The sequence below is a fragment of the Lepus europaeus genome, chromosome X (assembly GCF_033115175.1).
Source record: "Lepus europaeus isolate LE1 chromosome X, mLepTim1.pri, whole genome shotgun sequence".
NCBI classification, from domain to species: Eukaryota; Metazoa; Chordata; class Mammalia; order Lagomorpha; family Leporidae; genus Lepus; species Lepus europaeus.
The window spans coordinates 129,042,451-129,061,679 of NC_084850.1; the positions used below are offsets into that span (position 1 = coordinate 129,042,451).

General features: G+C 49.5%; 1 protein-coding gene across 3 annotated transcripts in view; it reads left to right on the forward strand.

Annotated features, from left to right (window-relative positions):
- SH3KBP1 (SH3 domain containing kinase binding protein 1) overlaps positions 1–19,229 on the forward strand; it is a 384,249-nt gene that overhangs the window by 42,263 nt on the left and 322,757 nt on the right. For 2 of the 3 annotated variants that reach the window (XM_062183964.1, XM_062183966.1), the window contains exon 2: positions 9,972–10,129. In XM_062183964.1, coding sequence (XP_062039948.1) covers positions 9,972–10,129 — 158 coding nt within the window. Of the gene's footprint in view, positions 1–9,971; positions 10,130–19,229 lie in introns of those variants that run through there. The other variant, XM_062183965.1, reaches the window with a different exon arrangement.

The window sequence follows — 19,229 nt, forward strand, 5'->3', positions numbered from 1 at the left end:
GGAGCTTCCTCTGGGTCTCCCACACGGGTGCAGGAGCCCAAGGACTTGGGCCATCTTCTACTGCTTCCCCAGGCCATAGCAGAGAGCTGGATTGGAAGTAGAGCAGCCGGAACTCGAACCGGCACCAAAGGCACCAAACCAATGAGCGTGTCATTCCCAGGGCCCGGGTCTCTAAGACGCTGAACATGATGAGCGTCCCCAAAGAAGACAGGCCGGGAACTCAGACCTTAACAACAACCAGCCACTGGGCCTGACCGCCCCCCCCCCCCCCCAAAGCAGCAGGCACCACCATGGCTGGTGCATGAGTTCCTACAGGGTTCAGCAACGTCTGTAGCCGGCCCAGGAGCACCTCAAAAACCTGGCCGTCGGCAGGGAAAAGGGGGGGGAAGATCAATCAAGACAGAAGAGGAAAACAACCAGGCAAGTGTGTAGAAGGAACAACAGGCCCACCCATGGCTGCCTCAGCAGCACCAAGAGCCCCCTCATCACTCAGTGCTTTGAGGGACAGCGCAAGGAGCCCTGGCCTCCCAGACTAACCCTCTTTCTTGTCACCTTTAGCTAAGCATCTTTACGGAAGACTAGAGGCCCAGGGGAGCTGCACGATGGTTGCAACTGGTGTGTCACAAGGATGAGGGGGACACATGTGACCGCTGTCCACAGAAGCTGCTCTGTGAATGACAGCCACTCATCTTCAGCCAGTGAGGGCTCCCCTGCTCATGCCCCCCCATCTGCCCTCTGCAATGTGAGCCCTTCAACGGCATAGCTGAGTATCCCTTCCTCTTCATCTGGTGTCTGTCACAGAGCAAGCACTCAGTAAGTGCTGGCGGGGGCCGGTGCTGTGGCGTAGTGGGCTAAGCCTCAACCTGCAGTGCCGGCATCCCATATGGGTACCTGTTCGAGTCCTGGCTGTTTCACTTCTGATCCAGCTCTCTGCTATGGCCTGGGAAAGCAGTAGAAGATGGGCCCCTGCACCCGCGTGGGAGACCTGGAAGAAGCTCCTGGCTCCTGGCTTTGGATTGGCTCAAGTCCTTTCACTTCTGATCCAGGTTGTGAAGGGAAGCATAGCTGGTATGTGGGTCAGCTGCAGTGTGCCGACAGATTCCCACAGCACCTGTGGCCTTGACCTGGCAAGTTCAGGCCCAAGACCCTCAACCCTGAAGCTAATGAGAAAGCGCTGGCTGGTTAGAACTCAGACTCACATGGGGAAGACTATGTATTTCAAAAACATTGATGTGTGAGTGTATTGGAGTGCCCCTAACAGAATTAAACTCTCCTTTAGCTAAGGTAGGAAAAGGATTTCTTGGAAGGCCTCGGGATGGTTTATGGGGCAGAAGGACAACCTGGAGGATCTAACCTGAGAAAGATGGCAAGTGGGCAGCCCCAGGCATCTCTTCTCTGCTGAGAGCCCCGCCGGGAGATCTGCTCCAGTCATTTCCAGCCATTGTCCCATTGCTCTGAGTCACGGTTGAGTCCTGTGCCCATCTCTTGGCTGGCGTGTTGACAGATACTGTCATCAAACTGTGCTTCCTGAGGGAGGGGAGGTTCCTCCAAGTACTTCCCCCTAACTGGGCAAGTACTCTCTCCCTGGGGCACAGGCACAGTCAGCCCGCCACTTGGATGAGTGAATATATCTACAATCATAAATTCCTAAATATACATCAAGCAGAGTTAATTTTTATTTTTAAAAAGCTATATTGAGGGATAAAATTTCACCTATTTTCAGTGTATAATTTAATGCTTTTTAATACTTTTTATTGGGACCGGTGCTGTGGCGTGGTAGGCTAAGTCTCTGCCTGCGGCACTGGCACTCCATATGGGTGCCCGTTCGTGTCCTGGCTGCTCCTCTTCCCATCCAACTCTCTGCTAATGCACCTGGGAAAGCAGTAGAAGATGGCCCAAGTGCTTGGGCCCCTGCACCTGCGTAGGAAACCTGGAAGAAGCTCCTGGCTCCTGGCTTCAGATCAGTCCAGCCCTGGCCATTGGGGCCATTTGGGGAGTGAACCAGTGGATAGAGCACCTTTCTCTCTGTCTCTCTCTGTCTGTAACTCTGCCTCTCAAATAAATAAAATCTTTAAAAAATTCTTATTTATTTTCTTATTTTAAAAAAAGATTTACTAATTTCAGAGGCAGAGTTACGGAGAGAGAGAGAAAGAGACAGAAACAGAGAGAAAGATCTAAAGGTCTTTATCTGCTGGTTCACCCCGCCCCCCCAAATGGCTGCAACAGCTAGAGTCAGGCGGATCCAAAGCCAGGAGCTTCTTCTGGGTCTCCCACATGGGTGCAGGGGCCCAAACACTTGGGCCATCTTCTGCTGCTTTCCCAGGTACAGTAGCAGAGAGCTGGATTGGAAGAGGAGCAGCCGGGACACGAACTGGTGCCCATATGGGGTGCCAGTGCTGCAGGCGGAGGCTTAGCCTGCCACGCCATGGCTCAAGTCCCGTTTTTATTTAGTTTCATTTCATTTGAAAGGCAGAGAGAGACAGACAGCTCCCATGTGCTGGTCTGCTTCCCAAAAGCCCCAGTTGCAGGGCTTGGCCAGGCTGAAGCATAGAGCCTGGAATCCAATCTGGGTCTCCTGTGTAGGTTGCAGGGACCCAGCACCTGCTGCCTCCCAGGGTGCACATTTGCAGGAAGCTGGATTGGAAGCAGAGGCAGGACTCAAACGCAGGTACTCTGATATGGGATATCGGTGTCCCAAGTGACAATTGCTGAGCCAAATGTCTGCCCTAAATTTAATCCTTTAAAAGTAAATTTCCATCATCCCTTAAAAGATCCCTCGTACCTATTTCCCCCAGGTAGCCATTGATCTATTTTCTGCCTCTTTATATTTGAACATAGGTTCTTTTAAAATTTCTTTTCATTTATTTGAGAAGGCAAAGAGGGAGGGAGGGAGAGAGAGAGGGAAAGGGAGAAGAAGAAGGAGAAAGAGACAGAGAAAACACTCCCATCTTCTGGTTCATTCCCCCAAATGCCCACAAAGGCCCATACTGGGCCAGGACTGAAGCTGGGAGCTGGTGTACCATCCAGCTCTCCCAGATGGGTGTCAGGGACCCAGCCAGTTGAGCCATCCTGGGGTCTGCATTAGCAAGAAGCTGGAATCAGAAGGGAGCCAACTCAAACCCAGGTATGCTCATATGGGGTGGGGGTATCTTAGCTGTTAGGCTAAATGCCTACTCTCTGAACCTACATTTCTTACACAGTCCAGCTGGTGTGACTTTCTCTGGGTATTCTGGAGACAAGGCTATATGTGGAAGAAGAGGAAAAGATACCTCCACCAGTGGCATGAGAGTCTGTATGTCGCTGGTCTGTTTTCTGTGGTTTTTGTTTTAGAACTTCCTTTCTCTCCTGTGGTCTGTTGTTTGGGAGAGTGGACTCTAGAGTGTTGATGCTGCCAGTGTTTAGCTCTCAGTGTCTCTAAGCCTCAGTTGTGGAAGCTTCCAGGCCCTAGTTCCTCATGTGCAAACTTTAGAAGATCTCTGCTGCTCCTTCCATCACTGACGATCAGCAATCACGATCCTTTTCGTGCAAGTTTTTCTAGTGAAAAATCGCTGATGATTTTCTGTGCCGTCTTCAATCAGTGGACTGACGTATAAGATTAAAATAAAAAAATCCACTTTTTGGAATTCACGCAACAAAATAAGTGTGAAAGTGAGAAGCACAGGCCGTCTCGAACTCCCCATGATTACACTGAAGACTGCACTGGGATCTCGGCGACGCCATGTGTATGTGTCTACAGTGGAGAAAGGGGAAGCTTCCCGTCTCCTTCATGCTTTCTGCTTTATTCCAGTGTTTACTGAGCCAAAGAAGATGCTAGGCAAGGGAGAGGGAGAGTGCTGGGGCGGATAAAGGCTTTTCCCACTTGGAACTTGGGGGCCGGTTGGCGTAAGCCAAGGTGAAACTGGGTAGCGCCTGGCAGAGGAAGGACAGCGCTCCAAAGGGCGGCGGGGGGGGGGGGGGGGGGCGCGGCGCTGAAACCCAGAGGCCACCTTGGAAATGCCTCCCCCGCCCCCGTTAGCCTTGAGAAAGCTGTTTGGCTGATGGCTTAGCCAAGCGACAGCCACAAAGCTCACAAAGCACGCTTCTCCCCTTTTCTTCTGGAAGGAGACATTTCTGCAAGTTTGAAGGTGAGTTAGGGGAGGTTGAAATGTTTTGCAACTCAGCAGATCTCTTATCTCCCCTGGCTGTATCTTTGTAAGCTGGGTTAACCAGCAGCTCTGTAAATGAGGCCGACTTGTGGAGGCAGAGCACACAGCTGGAGGGTGCTCTCTTTCGGGTTGGGAGACATTATTAAGTTTTGTAACTTATGGGGTCTTTACATATGAGATTTTGTTTACTGTTGTCCTGATTACACCTCTGATACCTTTTACTTAGCTTAATGTTTTCATTTTGTGTTCATGCCCAGAGGTAGCTTTCCAAAGGGTACCATCTTCCAAAAGTCTTAGGTTAGGTTCTAGCTCACTGCAGCTACCTGAAACTTCCCAAAGGCAGGGAAATGGCTGTAGGAGCCGCAGACTTCCTCCGGGGCTCTTGTGACTGTTTTGGCTGGTTTGTGCACTCTGAAGTCCCCGTTGCCTGTTGGCCAAGTATTCTCCTAAACCATTGCTGCCTAATGGAAATAGAACCCACAACGTGTATGTGATTTTACATGTTCTAGTAGCCACAGTAGTAAATAGTGGAACAGGTGAAATTAATGTGAATAATACATTTATTTTAACCCAAGACATGCAAAGTGTCATTTTAGCATGCAGTCAGCTTGAAAATTATTGATGGGACACCTGACATCCGCTTTTCCTGAACGAGTCTTTGCATCTTGGTGTGTGTTGTACAGCTCCTCTCCATTCAGCCAGCCACACTCAGTACTCAGTATTCAGGCCTGGCTAGTGGCACTGTCTGGAACGTTTCAGAGGCTTCTGGAGGGCGCAGGAAAGGGCCCTTAGAGGGGGTGACGAGCCGTCTGCTCATGCTTCATGAACCCTTGACAAAGCCATAGACAGGCTTCTTCCTCTTAGAGAAACCTGATACGTAAAAAATTCATCTGGACAGGAAAGGTAAATCAGGAAGTGACTGTTCATGTTACAAAAGAATGAACCACAGGATATTTTAAATAGCAAGCTCCCTTGGTGCACTGAAGACTATGACTCAATTTGCAGAAATGTGATTGACACTTGATATTTTGGTAGCACCTTTGTTGGGCAGGGTGCTGTCTGCCATTATAAAATGCAGGATGAGCTGTTGGGTCCTGGCTGTGCCTCGTGGATGTTCACCACTGACTGACGGTGATCCAGACCTCACCGCCACTCACCTCACCACAAGGCCTTCTGGGAGGAAACATGCAGCCAGCACTATGTGGGATGGCCTCCGCGGGCAGGACCAGCGAGGCCTAGGGACTGGAGGAGCTGAGAAGGAGGCTTTCGGGGCCCAGAAAGCTGGGAGGGCGTGTTACGGGTGAAATGGTGACGGAGAAGATAGCATTACTTCGGGTCTTTGTCTCACATGGAGGAAGAATTTCCGACTGGGTAAGGCGGAGAGGAAGCATTTAAAAGTATCTAAACAAGATTTTTTCGAGTCAGAGACCTCCAGCTAGAGTGGCCTGGAGGGGGCTCCAAGAGAGGCAGAACCCGAAGGGGCTGGTGGTAGTGGGATTTTTAAGCACAATGTTAGAGAAAAACCTTGACAGTCAGGTTGACATTCAGTTACAAGGCAAGGACAAAACCCATCAAAAGACCTGATTTGCAGTTTTTTTACCCTGTCTGGCTTGCTCTGGATAAAACACAAGAGCCATCAGAAGAGTGGGACACCTAGTTTGTTTTACTATAAACTGGGAGCTCAGAAGGGTGGAGTCCCCACTCCCTTGCTATTCTCAGAAGACTGGAGATTCCTAAGGAGGTAGGGCAGGCACTTCACCCTGATTTCTGCTGGGGCCACCCTGACTGCTGTTAACTTGTCTGACTCCTCACTGGCGCACTGAGGTTGCTTGAGGTTGGAGAAAGGGTTGAATTTTTCTTTAAACTTGGAGTTTAAAGAAACGGTGTATCAAGAAAGACCAACGAGATAGGATATTGGGAAGAAGACTCAAAGCTTATGCCGTTACGACTTACTCCTGTTTGTGTCCGCAGTCGCTCGTCCCAGCCTCCCTCGGGAGCAGGTATCAGTTAAGGCAGGTCCTGGGGTTCCTTGTGAGGTATCAGAGGAGAAGCGGAATGCTGGCACATTGCAGGTGGCCGCGGTTTACTTCTTGGTAACCGTGCCTTTGAAGTGAATTCCTTGTGTCCTCTTCAAGGTATACCTAGGGAAATTCAAATAGAGAACTCAGAAAATGCACCGTGCTTTCTGGGAAAGAGGGCAGAAGGCTATGTTCCACAAGTTGGTCAGCTTCGGAGTCCCTGAAATACACAGGGTTTAAGTTCACCAGGGAGATGCATGCCTTGACTGCACCCCTCCTTAGAAACCTAGCAGGTCTCCCCCTCCCCCGCTGGCAGTGCTGGGCTCTGCTGCCTCACACAGCTCCACCCAGCACCCTTGGATGGTCTCCTGCAGGATGGCTGTGAGCTTTCATCTCAGGTGCTAATGGCATTGGCCTTAGGAGCCTAAGCCTTTTCTTAAGACAGAATCACTATCATTAAAACATAATGTACTGTAAATGTCTCTGTATTTTTAAAAATTTGTTATGTGTATACATACACATATATACATACATATGTAAAGGTTGAATATCCCTTATCTGAAATGTGTGAGATCAGAAGTGTTTTGGGTTTCACAGTTCTTTCAGATTTTGGAATATTTGCATATGTATAATGATGTCTCTTGGGGATGGGGACCCAAGTCTAAACATGAAACTCATTTATGTATCATAATCGCCTTAAACAATAGCCTCAGGGTGATTTCTGTCATTTAAATAACTGCGTGAAGCAGACTTTCATGTGTGGAATTTCCTACTTGTGCATCATATTGGTGCCTAGAAAGCAGAAAGTTTTGGGTTTTGGAGCATTTTGAATTTCAGATTTCTCAATTAGGGATGTTCAGTGTGTGTGTGTGTGTGTGTGTGGCTATACTAATTTGAAATTGAGAAAATCCACAAGAAGCTCCTCAACACTAATTGTCAGGTGTAGTGAACTTTTGGAAAATACAAGGCAGCATATGCATATCTCTAGACACTGATGGAGGGCAAAGACACTTCATGTCAAGGGTAGAAGTAAATCCAGAGTACAAATTGTCTTGGGAACTGAGGGTTGTGGGCCCCCCTCCGCCCCCCAAGATCTGGTTGGTTTATCTTGTGTTCCCCTCCCCACGTGGCTAGCAGAGAACTTGCCAGGAGCTGAGGTGGCAGTCTTGTGCTGTGTTGTTGATAACCCCTAACTTTCTTTACACCAGTCTTTTCAAACCTCTAATCCACTTAATGAGGGTGATTTTAGTTAAAAGGTTTTGTATTCATAAAGAGGCCTTGCCCAGAGGCGACACACCACGGCAGGGCGCCCCATGCTGGTGAGAGCTGGTGCTTATTGCCCTGGTGCTCCTCATCCAGTACTCTTGGGTCCCACTGGCCTTCAGGCTGCCCCCTGCACCTCAGTCTAAATGAAGGAGCCAATGTCATTCTATACATGAAATAGTAGGGAAGTTGGATTTTTCTCTTTTTAAAAGTAACATAAATCGAATGTGCATTCTCGTTTCATCTTCCGTCATCGCAGCAGATTCCTGAAGTGGCGACATCCCATGGTGGACCACACAAGTGCAACAAAGAAGCAGAATGTCCTGGCTGAGTTTTGGGTTCTGTAAATGGGAACATGGGCATCCTCTATTGTGAGGATTAAATGAGATACTGTAGGGAAAAGTGTCTGGTGCAGGAGCAGTGGTTACAGTGCTCAGTTCCTGTTGCAAAGCAGCAACAGGTCCAAATCTCGGTGGTCCAAGGAAAGCGTTTGGTCCATCAGCCTGGTTCGCCCCACCTTTACTGTTAGGAAACAGAAAAGCGCTGAAGAAGGGCTGAGGGTTTGTGCCTGGGCGCTGTCAGGAGCCAGGGGCAGTGAAGAAAGTGGCCTTGTTTGTGCTCTCACTCCCCCTTTCTCTCTCGGCTGCATTCCGGGCAGACCTGGGACAGCCGTGGCCGTTGACTGATTTCAGAATGAACAAAAGGATCTTGGGAAGGAAGTTCCACTTGGAGTTGCTTGTGCAGCATCTGTTAGTGCACAGGATGAGTGTCCCAGTGCACACAGCTCTTCTGAACTGGAAGTATCTTGAGGCTTTGTCCCTAATGGATATGCAAAGCCCATGTGGTGGGACTTGCTTACCCTGTTAGCCTCACTTTTTTTGTAGATGTACACAAAATTATTAGAGCTGTGAAATTCAATTTCATACACTCTGATTTTAATTTAATTAAAAAATGAGTTGACATAATTGTACTTATTTATGGGATATAATATTATAATTCAATACATGCATATAATGTGTAATGATCAAATTAGAGTAATTAGCATTCCTGTTTCCTCAAATATTATCATTTGTGTGTGTTAGGAACCCTCTCTTCTACTTATTTTTTTAAAAAAAATTTATTTTATTTGAAGGGCAGAGTCACAGAGATCTTCCATCTGCTGGGTCGCTCCCTAAATGCAGAAGCAAAGCCTGGGGCCAGGAACTCCATCCAGATCTCACATGTGGGTGGCAGGGGGCCCAAGCACGTAAGCGGTTACCTGTTGCCTCCCAGGAGCAGGAAATGCTAAGTAGCCAGGACTTGAACTGGCACTCTGATATGGGATGTAGGTGTCCCCAAACGGTGGCTTAGTCTCCCGCGCCACAACACCCGCCCCTCTAGTTATTTTGAATGCATAATTCATAATCATAGACTATGGTTACCATACTTTGCTATAGAGCGTGTTAGAGCTACGTTGTCTGCTACCCAAGAAATCTCTGCTAAAGCCAAGGTCACTGAGATATTCCTGCTATGCTTTCTTATAAAAGTTTGACAGTTTTAGCTCTTATATTTGGATCTGTAATCCATTTGAGCTAATTTTAATAAGTGAATTCTTTATGGAGATCATTTAACTTTTCCTCTTCCATTATGTTACTGTAATTTCTAAGTTGCTAATTTACCACTTGGGGTTTCATTTAATTTTTGCTATTCTTGTATTCATTTGTCACTCATTCATTATTCGTGTGGAGCTGCAAGTAGAAAAGGAAAAAGGTCATGAGATTGGTTTGTATTGAGGTGGGTGAGGGGAGGAGCCCAAAGTCTAAATGAATTGCACGGTCGATTAATGGATCAGTTAACTAATTGCTGGATGGGTTAGCGCAGCTAATTTGCATTGGCACTTTGTCAACAAGAAGACCTGTCTTCCTCCCCTGTGGCCTCCTTTTATTACCTAGTATGAGAGATCACCATCGATCAGGAAAGCCATTTACCTTGACATCGCCGCCTGGGACTCCTGCGAGGACGGCGCACTGCTGGCTCTGACGAACGTGGCCAGAGACCCTGTTTGACCAGCGAGGCCCTCCGTGGCAGCCGTCTTTCCACGTGCTGCTGTTGAGAGTAGGGTGGCTATCACCGCCCATGTTTTGCACAGCTGAGACCCAGAGAGGTTAGCAGTACAGTTAGTACTGGTGTGCGAGGAGGAAACCCAAAAGCCAAACTCACGTGTGTTGTTTGCCGTCTCCAACTGTGGTGGCATGATGCTGGGCTCCCTTTGGGTGGAGCCGGTGTTCTTAGCTGGCTGTCGTCGTGCGGCTTCCCCTCTGAAGCCCTGCTGGTCCTGACACGGGTTGGCCACCCTACCTATTTTCTGACCACAGACCGGCACTTCGTGGTTCCTGTGCTCTGGGCCTCAGGTTAACCAAAATCAGATTGCTCTATGTGGCCCTGTTACTTTGAATATTCATAGAAGGGAAGTCCCTTTAATACGATTTTATTGTCTTTCCAGGGGTGCTGGGCCCCAGACGTCTCTAACGCCTGAGCTAAGTTCTTTCTTCCCTGTCCCTTTCAGTGGAAGCCATAGTGGAGTTTGACTACCAGGCCCAGCACGACGATGAGCTGACGATCAGCGTGGGTGAGGTCATCACCAACATCAGGAAGGAGGATGGAGGCTGGTGGGAAGGACAGATCAACGGCAGGAGAGGTTTGTTCCCTGACAACTTTGTAAGAGTGAGTACAAAGCCAAACCCTTTTCCTGTCTCCTGTGTGGGCTCTGCTGAGCAAGGGCTGTGGGGGTGCTGCAGGATGAATCCCTGGCACTCTCCTAAGGGATGCGTTGAAGGCTTGCTCTGCCGTGTGATTTAAGAGCATGTGTAGCTTTGCCCTTGCTGTCTGGGGTTGCTGTTCTGAAATGGTTTTTTTAAGGCCCAGAGTGATCTCTGTACAAACTGTATCACTTCTTAGAAAATGCTGGAAAAATCTACAGCTGGTAAAATTGTTTGATTTATGTACTGGTTTACTTGTTTTGAGTTCAAAAGAATTTTACCTTTTTCCATGCCATAGGAAATGGAGGTGGAACTCAGTTTTGATCACTTATATGACATGGCAGTCGAACTCAAGGCAGAATGGAAATTATACTTTTAACCACTTTCGTATGCATGTGTCTTTCTGTTGGGAGCAGCGTTGTTTTCCTTTGGGCTTCTGATGCCCATAAAACTCTCAATGTGAGCCTTCAGTAGGACTTGGAAAATTACACCCTTTGCAGAAGTCATCTAGAGGTTGATTACAGAAAAAGTTTCTCAGTCGTGTTAGTAAATGCTACCTCCCATGGTTGTAAATAACAGTTTGAATCGTTGGGTAAAGAAGAGATCACCTGACGGCTGTTCCTCATGAGAAGTGCTAACTAGGTTTAAAAGTCTGTCCGTAGACATGCCCCAGCAGAGGCTAGATTTTCTGGTTAGGAAGAACTGTGTGGAGAAGTCTGCAGGCCGTCCGCTGTAGTCGCTCTGATACCAGATCCTACACAGAGGCGTGTGCTTTGGCTTCAGGGGCAGATAGCATGGGGAGCCGTAGCCGCCCCAGAGAAGGTGGTCTCCCCAAAGGAGCCCCAAGGCCTGGGTGTGAGGGTTTGTTGACAAGGTACTGTTGGTGAAAACCATGGGAAGTGCTGTGCGCGTTCAGCCTCTGGGCTGTCTACTTCCTTCCGAGGAACCTGGTTGAATGTTTCCTCAGGATTTTGCCTCCCGGAGATTCTGCTAACATTTCCTCTTTCCTTTTCTCTTTAATGTACTGGAAACTGGGGACAGTTTTATTGGTAATGTGCTGATAAACATTGCTTTCTGTATTTAGATAAACACCCGCCCCGCATTGCACTTGAGTCCAGCAGCTGTGACCCATTTTAAGAGTAGGAAAGCATTACATTGGGACCCCCACAGATTGCCTCTGTTGATGTGTAAACAGGAGTTAGTTCTTTTGCCTTTCCAAACAAAGCCCCCAATTCTGGAAAAGGACTGTCCATAAAGTTGAACCAAATTTTAGTGTGGAAGGAGGTTTTTTGAGATTCAAGGGGCAGTGGTTGGAGTAGGGATAAAGGAAGAGTATGAGAAAGAGAGAAGGAGGACTCTGGAAAGCAGGGAGGATTGTGGGAGGGAGAGGAAGGTCATGGGAAGGAGAGGAGGATTGGGGGAAATTGAGCACTGTGGAAAGAAGAGAATAGTGGCAAGGAAAGCAAAGGACCATGGGGGAAGAAAAGAGAACTGTGGAGAGGAGAGAAGAATCGTGAGAAGGAAAGAAGGATGTGGGAAGATAGAAGGACCTGGGAAGGAGAGAATGAGGGAAGGAGAAGAGGACTGTGGGAAAGAGACAAGGACAACAGGGAGAAGGGGAGAATCATGAGGCGGTGAGAAGTACTGTGGGAGTCAGTGGGTTGTGCAAGGTTGAAAAGGATTGTGGGAAGGAGTAGAGGCTTTGGGAAGTTCAGAAAGACTGGTGTAGGGAGAGGAGGATTGTGGGGACTTGAGAAGGACTGTGGGAAGGGAAGAAGAACCTTAGGAAGCAGAGGAGGATTTTGGGGAGGAGTAGAGAATGCTGGGAAGGAAAGGAGGATGAGTGGGGGAAGGAGAGGAGGACTACAGGAAAGAGACAAGGACAATGGGGAGGAGAGAAGTGGGGAGAAGAGGAGAATCATGGGAAGGTGAGAAGTACTGTGCGAAGCAGTGGATTGTGCAAAGTTGAAAAGGATTGTGGGAAGGAGAGGAGGGTTGTGGGAAGTTCAGAAGGGCTGGGGTAAGGAGAGGAGGATTGTGGGGACTTGAGAAGGACTGTGAGAAGGAGAGAAGGACCTTGGGAAGCAGAGGAGGATTTGGGCTGGGAAGGAGAGGAGGTTTGTGGATCAGAGAGAATTGTGGGAAGTTGAAAAGGACTGGGGGAAGGTGTGGAGGACCATGGGGAGAAGAGGAGAACTGTGGGTAGGAGAGTAGGACTGTGGGAAGAAGAGGAGGATTGTTCAATTTGAGAAGGATTGTGGAAAAGAGGAGGACTGAGGGAAGTTGAGAGACTGGGAGGGAAAGAGGGATGAGGAGAATTGTGAAGAGAGTAGAATCATGGGAAGGAATGAAGGACTCTAGGAAGGAGGGGAGGATTGGGCAAAGCTGAGAAAGACTACGGGAAAGAGAGAAGGACCTTGGGAAGCAGAGGAGGATTTTGGGGAGGAGTGAGGAATGGTGGGAAGGAGGGGAGGGTTGTGGGAAGTTGAAATAGACTGCAGTTAGGAGAGAAGGACCATGGGGAGGAGAAGAGGACTGTGGGAAGGATACACCTCAAGGAAGAGAAGAGGATTGTAGGAAGGAGAGGAGGACCAAGGAGAGAATGACTGTGGGAAGCTGAGGCAGATGGTGAAAGGAGATGAGTACTGTGAGAAGGGTAAGGAAAGGAGGATTGTGGGAAGGAGAAGAAAATGGTGGGACAGAAAGGAGGAACAAAGAGAGGAGGATTGTGGGACGTGGTTAAGAACTGTAGGAAGGAGAGAAGGACCATGGGGAGGAGAAGTGAACTGTGGGAAGGATAGGGCCTTGGGCAAGAGAGAGTTGTGGGAATGATAGAAGGACTTTGTCTAATAAAACAGGACTATGGGGGAGAATAGGAGAATGGTGGGAAATGGAGGAGGGCTTTGAAAAGATGAAAAAGACTGTGGGAAGGGAGCAGAATTGTGGGTAGCTGGGAAGGATAACGGGAAGGAGAGGAGGATTGTGGGAAGGATAGAAAGAGCTTTATAAAGATAGGAAGACTGTGGAGAGGAAAACCAAGGACAGGTTTGGGAAGTTGAAAAGGAATGTAGGAGGGAGGTGAGGATCATGGGAAGGAAAAGAGGACTGTGGGAAAGATAGGAGGAGCTTTAGGAGGAGAAGAGAATTATGGGGAAGGAAAGATTGGTAAGGAGAGGAGGACTGTGGGACAGAGAGGAGAATGATGGGAAGGAGAGGCAGACCAAGGAAAGGAGGATTGTGGGAAGTTGAGAAGTGTGGTAGGAAGGAGAGGATTGTGGGAAGGATAGAAAAACATTGGTAGGGGCTGGTGTGGTGGCATGGGTTAAGCTACCATCTGTGACACCTGTATCATACATGGGCACTGATTCAAGTCTCGACTGCTCTACTTCAGATCCAGATTCCTGCTAATGTGCTCGGAAAACAGTGAATGATGACCTAGGTGCTTGGGCCTCTACAACCCACCTGGGAGACTTTGATGGAGTTCCAGGCTCATAGCTTTAGCCTGGAACCACTCCAGCCATTGCAGCCATTTGGAGAATGAGCCAGTGGATGGAATATTTCTCTCTCTGTCTCACCTTTATCTCTGTAGCTCTGCCTTTCAAATAAACAAATAATATTTATTTTTCAAAACAAAAAAACAAAGACCTTGGTGAGGAGAGGAGGATTTTGGGAAGGAGAAGAGGACCAAGGAGAGGTGGATTGTGGGAAGTTGAGAAGGATAGTAGGAAGGAACAAAGGGCAGTGGAAAGGAGAAGAGGACTGTAAGAAGGTTAGGAGCACCGTAGGGAGGAGAAGAGGATTGGGGAAGGAGGGGAAGAACAATGAGAGGAGCATTGTGGGAAGTTGAAATGGGTTGTAGGAAGAAGAGAGGACTGTGGGAAGGAGAAGAGGATTTTTGGAAGTTTAGGAGTTCCTTGGGGAGGAGAGGAGAATTATGGGAAGGAGAGAAAGACGTTGGTAAGGGGAAGAGGATTGTAGGAGGGAGAAGAGAATGCTGGGATGGAGAGAAGTACTGAGAAGAGGACTATGGGAACTTAAGAAGGAGTATAGCAAGGAGGAAAGGAACAGGACAATGGGAAGAAAAAGAGGACTCTGGGAATGATAGGACCTTTGGGAGAGGAGAATTGTGGGAAGTTGGGCATAGTGGAACGAGAGGAGGACCAAGGAGACATGAATTATGGGAAGCTGAGACTGACTGTAGGAAGGAGAGAAGGAATGTGGGAATGTTAGGTGGACCTTGGTAAAGACAGGAGGGTTGTGGGAAGGAGAGGAGTATGGTGGGAAGGAGGGGAGGACCAAGGAGATGAGGATTGTGGGAAGTTGAGGAGGAGGTGGGAAGGGGGTTTGTGGGAAGGCTGGAAGGAGCTTGGTAAGGAGAGGAGGATGGTGGGAAGGAGAAGAGGACTGAGGTGTGGAGGATTGTGGGAAGCTGAGGACTGTAGGAAGGAGAGAAGGAGTAATGGAAGAAGATGTGGCACAGATAGAAGGACCTTGGAGAGAAGAGGATAGTGGGAAGGAGGGGAGGGCCAGAGAGGTGGGTTGTGGGAAATTGAGAAGGACTGTAGGAGGAAAAGAAGTACTAAGGGAAGGAGAAGAGGAGGATTATGGGAAGGGGAGAAAGACTTTGGTAAGGAGAAGGGGATTGTGGGAAGGAGAGGAGAATGGTGGGAAGGTGAGTGAGGATCAAGGAGAGGAGGATAGTGGGAAGGAAAGGAGTACTGTGGGAAGGATAGACCTGGGTAAGGAGAGAAGGATTGTGGGAAGTTGGGAAGGACTGAAGGAAGGAGAGAAGGATCATGGGAAGGAGAAGACAACTGTGGGAAGGATATAAGGAGCTTGGGGAGAAGAGGATGACTGTGGGAAGTTGAGAAGGACTGGGCAGAGAGGACTGTGGGGCAGAGAGGAGGGCTGTATGAATAAGAGAAGGACCTTGGAAAAGAGAATGCTGGGAAGTAGAGGAAAAAAAGATAAGGATTGTGGGAGGCTGAAAAGGCCTGCGAGAAAGAGAGGAGGATCATGGGAAAGGAGAATCATGAGTAGGAAAGGACTGTGGGAAGAGGAGAATTGTGGGAAGTTGGGGAGGGAAGGGCCAGGGGAAGAAAAGGAGAATCTTGAGGAGAGGACTGCAGGGAGGAGAGGAGGACTGTGGGGAGGAGAGGAGGACTGCGGGGAGGAGAGGAGGACTGTGGGGAGGAGTCTGAAGCAGAAGGGAGGGCAGCATTGGCTCCAGCTTTGAGTGGAAGCCTATTTTGAAAGTCTTTACTGTGTTCTGTGGGCCTAGTGCCCTCTTATTACAAACCACAAATCCACGGGATCAGAGTACCGCTGTGGAAGGTACTTAGAAAACCTATCGACTTGGCTCCGGGGCTTAAGACTGGCTGGGGTGCTGCATGCATTTGTGGAGGGCAGGAGTGAATCAGGGTACAGAAACCCAGGTAGGAATCTTCCCCAGGGCTGCTGAAGCTGACCCTCCCTCTCACTCAGAGCCACAAAGGACCCCTCTCCTGTGACCTGAGGGTGATGTGGTGCCGAACACCAGGAGGACTGCCCAGCCTAGGGCTAGGCCATTGCTGGCCACAGCGTGGGCTACTGCCTGGTGGCTTCCCATTGCTTTGACTCGAAGGGAGCCCTGGCAAGAGGTGGGCTAGAGTGAGCTGGATCCAGGGCTAGGGGGTTGCCTGGGTCTGCCTGTGTGCCTTGGCAGACAATGGTGTTTCTATCCAGTCCTTCCCCCTCCCCTCCCCAGTCAGGTCTGGGGGTTCTCTGGTTTTCAGTCCTGGACTAGAAACTGCCTCAAGCTTTCTATATACCTCGGCCACCGTTTGGAATTCTCTCCGAATCCTGCCTCGGATGCCCCTCGTTCAGCGCTGTCGTCCGCTTCCTTTTGAGAAGCCTGGACTTCCTCATCAGGCTGCCTTGAGAACTGAACGAGACAGTGCCGGCGCTGGCAGTCATTTAGCACAGCGGCCGGCCACCTAGTGCGGGTGCCGCCGTTCTTGTTACTAGTCAGGGAATCCAGCCTCTCCCCGGGCCCCGCTTCCCTTGCTCTTAACCGGTTGCCATCTCACCCGGGGTGAGTACCTCCATGGGGGAAGTCGTGCTCTTGGGAGGTGCCTGTTCCACCGAGGGCAGGCGTGCTTGGGGCTGCGCTGCTTGTGGCTGGCACGTTTGGCAGAAAAAGAAATTTCAGTTCTGTCAGATGGCTGACTCTATTTTCAGGTCTTCCTTTACTGGAAATGTTGTAGGCCTATTATGGAACATTCAGTGGTAGGTGGATCCAGTGAAATTTAACAATAACCAAAACTCATGTAGAGAATTCTAAAAGCCGAAAATGTGTCATTAGGTAATAATAATAATTATTGCATAGGTTTTCAGTTTTGAAATGGCTTTTCACATATGTTCTATTTAGCTTAAGAATAATTTGTCCCCAGAATGAATTGGGTAATCTTGTGGAATCCCATATTTATTTGTGTGCCTTTATGTCGATATTACCACTGTTTAGAGCCTACCTTAAGCAATTAAAAATATTTATTTTCGTCTACTTGAAAGGAAAGGAGAGACAGAGGGAGAGACAGCGAGAATACACGTCTTCCACCCACTGGTTCACTCTCTAAAAGCCTGGAGTAGCCAGAGCTGGGCCAGTCCAAAGCCAAGAGCTTAGAACTCCATCCATGTCTCCCATACAGGTAGCAGGTGCCCAAGCACTTGAGCCATCATCTGTTGCCACCCAGGACGCATTAGCAGGAGACTGGATTGCAAACTGAGGTGCGGGGACTTGAACAGGCACCCTGATTTGGAATGTGAACATCCCAAGGGGCGGCTTAATCTGCTGTGCCACAATACCCACCTCATACCTTAAGCATTTAAAAAAATTACTTAGAGACAGAGTGTGAGGGGGAGCATGCATGCGCGCTAGCTGCCATCTGTTGGTTCGTTCCCCAAATGACTATAGGCACTCTGATGAGGGATGCAGGTATCCCAACTTGTGTCAACCACTGGACCAAACACCTGCCCCCTTAACCGTTTTCTTGATTTATTGATCAGATCCTTGCTCAGTGTCCGGTTTGAGTGTGTTCACCGAAAGTGTTGGGATTTGGTATCCACCTTCAGCTCTGTACCTTCTCAGTGCCTCAAGAGAAAATTCCTGGCTGTCCCCCTGAGTCTGCACACCAGGCCATGCCATTGGGAAGCAGAAACCTGTGCCTTGGCCGGCGCCGTGGCTTAACAGGCTAATCCTCCGCCTTGCGGTGCCGGCACACCGGGTTCTAGTCCCGGTTGGGGCGCCGGATTCTGTCCCGGTTGCCCCTCTTCCAGGCCAGCTCTCTGCTGTGGCCCGGGAAGGCAGTGGAGGATGGCCCAAGTGCTTGGGCCCTGCACCCGCATGGGAGACCAGGAGAAGCACCTGGCTCCTGGCTTCGGATCAGCGCAGTGCGCTGGCCGCAGTGGCCATTGGAGGGTGAACCAATGGCAAAAAGGAAGACCTTTCTCTCTGTCTCTCTCTCTCACTATCTACTCTGCCTGTAAAAAAAAAAAAAAAAAAAGAAGAAGAAACCTGTGCCTTGCCAGCCTTGGGGGAGAGAGAGGAGAGGAGAGAGGCAGAGAGAAAGAGAGAGAGGTCCTCCATCTGCTAGTTCACTCCCCAATTGGCCGCAATGGCTGGAGCTGCGTCGATCCGAAGCCAGGATCCAGGAACTTCTTCCGGGTCTCCTACACATGCAGGGGCCCAAACACTCGGGACATCTTTTGCTGCTTTCCCAGGCACATTTGCAGGGAGCTGCATTGGAAGAGGAGCTGCAGGGACATGAACCTGTGCCCATATGGGATGCCAGTGCCACAGGCAGAGGCTTAACCCACTACGCCACAGTGCTGGCCCCATATGGCTTCTTCTTTTTCTTTTTCTTCTTCTTCTATTTATTTTTAAAAAGATTTATTTATTTATTTGAAAGGCAAGGTTATGGGGGAGGGGACAAGAGAGAGGTCTTCCATCCACTGGTTCACTCCCCAAATGGCCATAATGGCCAGAGCTGGGCTAGGCTTGAAGCCAGGGGAGCTTCTTCCAGGTCTCCTATGTGGATGCAGGGCTCCAAGCACTTGGGCCATCTTCGAAGTGCTGCTTTCCCAGGCCATTAGCAGGGAGCTGGATCAGAAGTGGAGCAGCCAGGACTTGAACTGGCGCCCATATGGGATGCTGGCGTAGCAGGGGTGACTTAACTACTGCTCCACAGCAGGCTCCTCTCTCTCTCTTTTTTTTGTTAAGTTTTTTAAATTTGAAGGCCAGCGCCGCAGCTCACTAGGCTAATCCTCTGCCTTGCGGCGCCGGCACACCGGGTTCTAGTCCCGGTCTGGGCACCGATCCTGTCCCGGTTGCCCCTCTTCCAGGCCAGCTCTCTGCTGTGGCCAGGGAGTGAAGTGGAGGATGGCCCAAGTGGTTGGGTCCTGCACCCCATGGGGGACCAGGAGAAGCACCTGGCTTCTGCCATTGGATCAGCGCGGTGCGCTGGCCGCAGCGCGCCTACCGCGGCGGCCATTGGAGGGTGAACCAACGGCAAAAGGAAGACCTTTCTCTCTCTCTCTCACTGTCCACTCTGCCTGTCAAAAAAAAAAATTTGAAAGGCAGAGTTATAGAGGGAGGGAGGGAGGGAGGGAGGGAGAGAGAGAGAGAGAGAGAGAGAGAGAGAGAGAGAGAGAATGAGATCTTGCATCTGCTGGTTGACTCCCCAAATAGCTACAATGGTCAGGCCTGGAGCCAAGAATTCCACCCAGGTCTCCCATGTTGGTGGTGTGGGCTCAAGTACTTGGACCATCATCTGATGCTCTGCCAAGTGTGTTAGCTGGGAGCTGGATTGGAAGCAGAGCAACTGGGAATTGAACTGGCACTCTGCTATGGGATGCCAGCATTGCAGGTGGCTGCTTAACCTGCTGTGCTACAACACCAGCCTCTATATATGGCTGTTCTGTACAGCAGGAGCGCTGTTCATGTATCAGAACTTTGTTTTCGCTGTACAGTATCCCATTGTAATTGAGTATAATTTATTACTCATTCGGGATGGACATTTGGGTTGTTC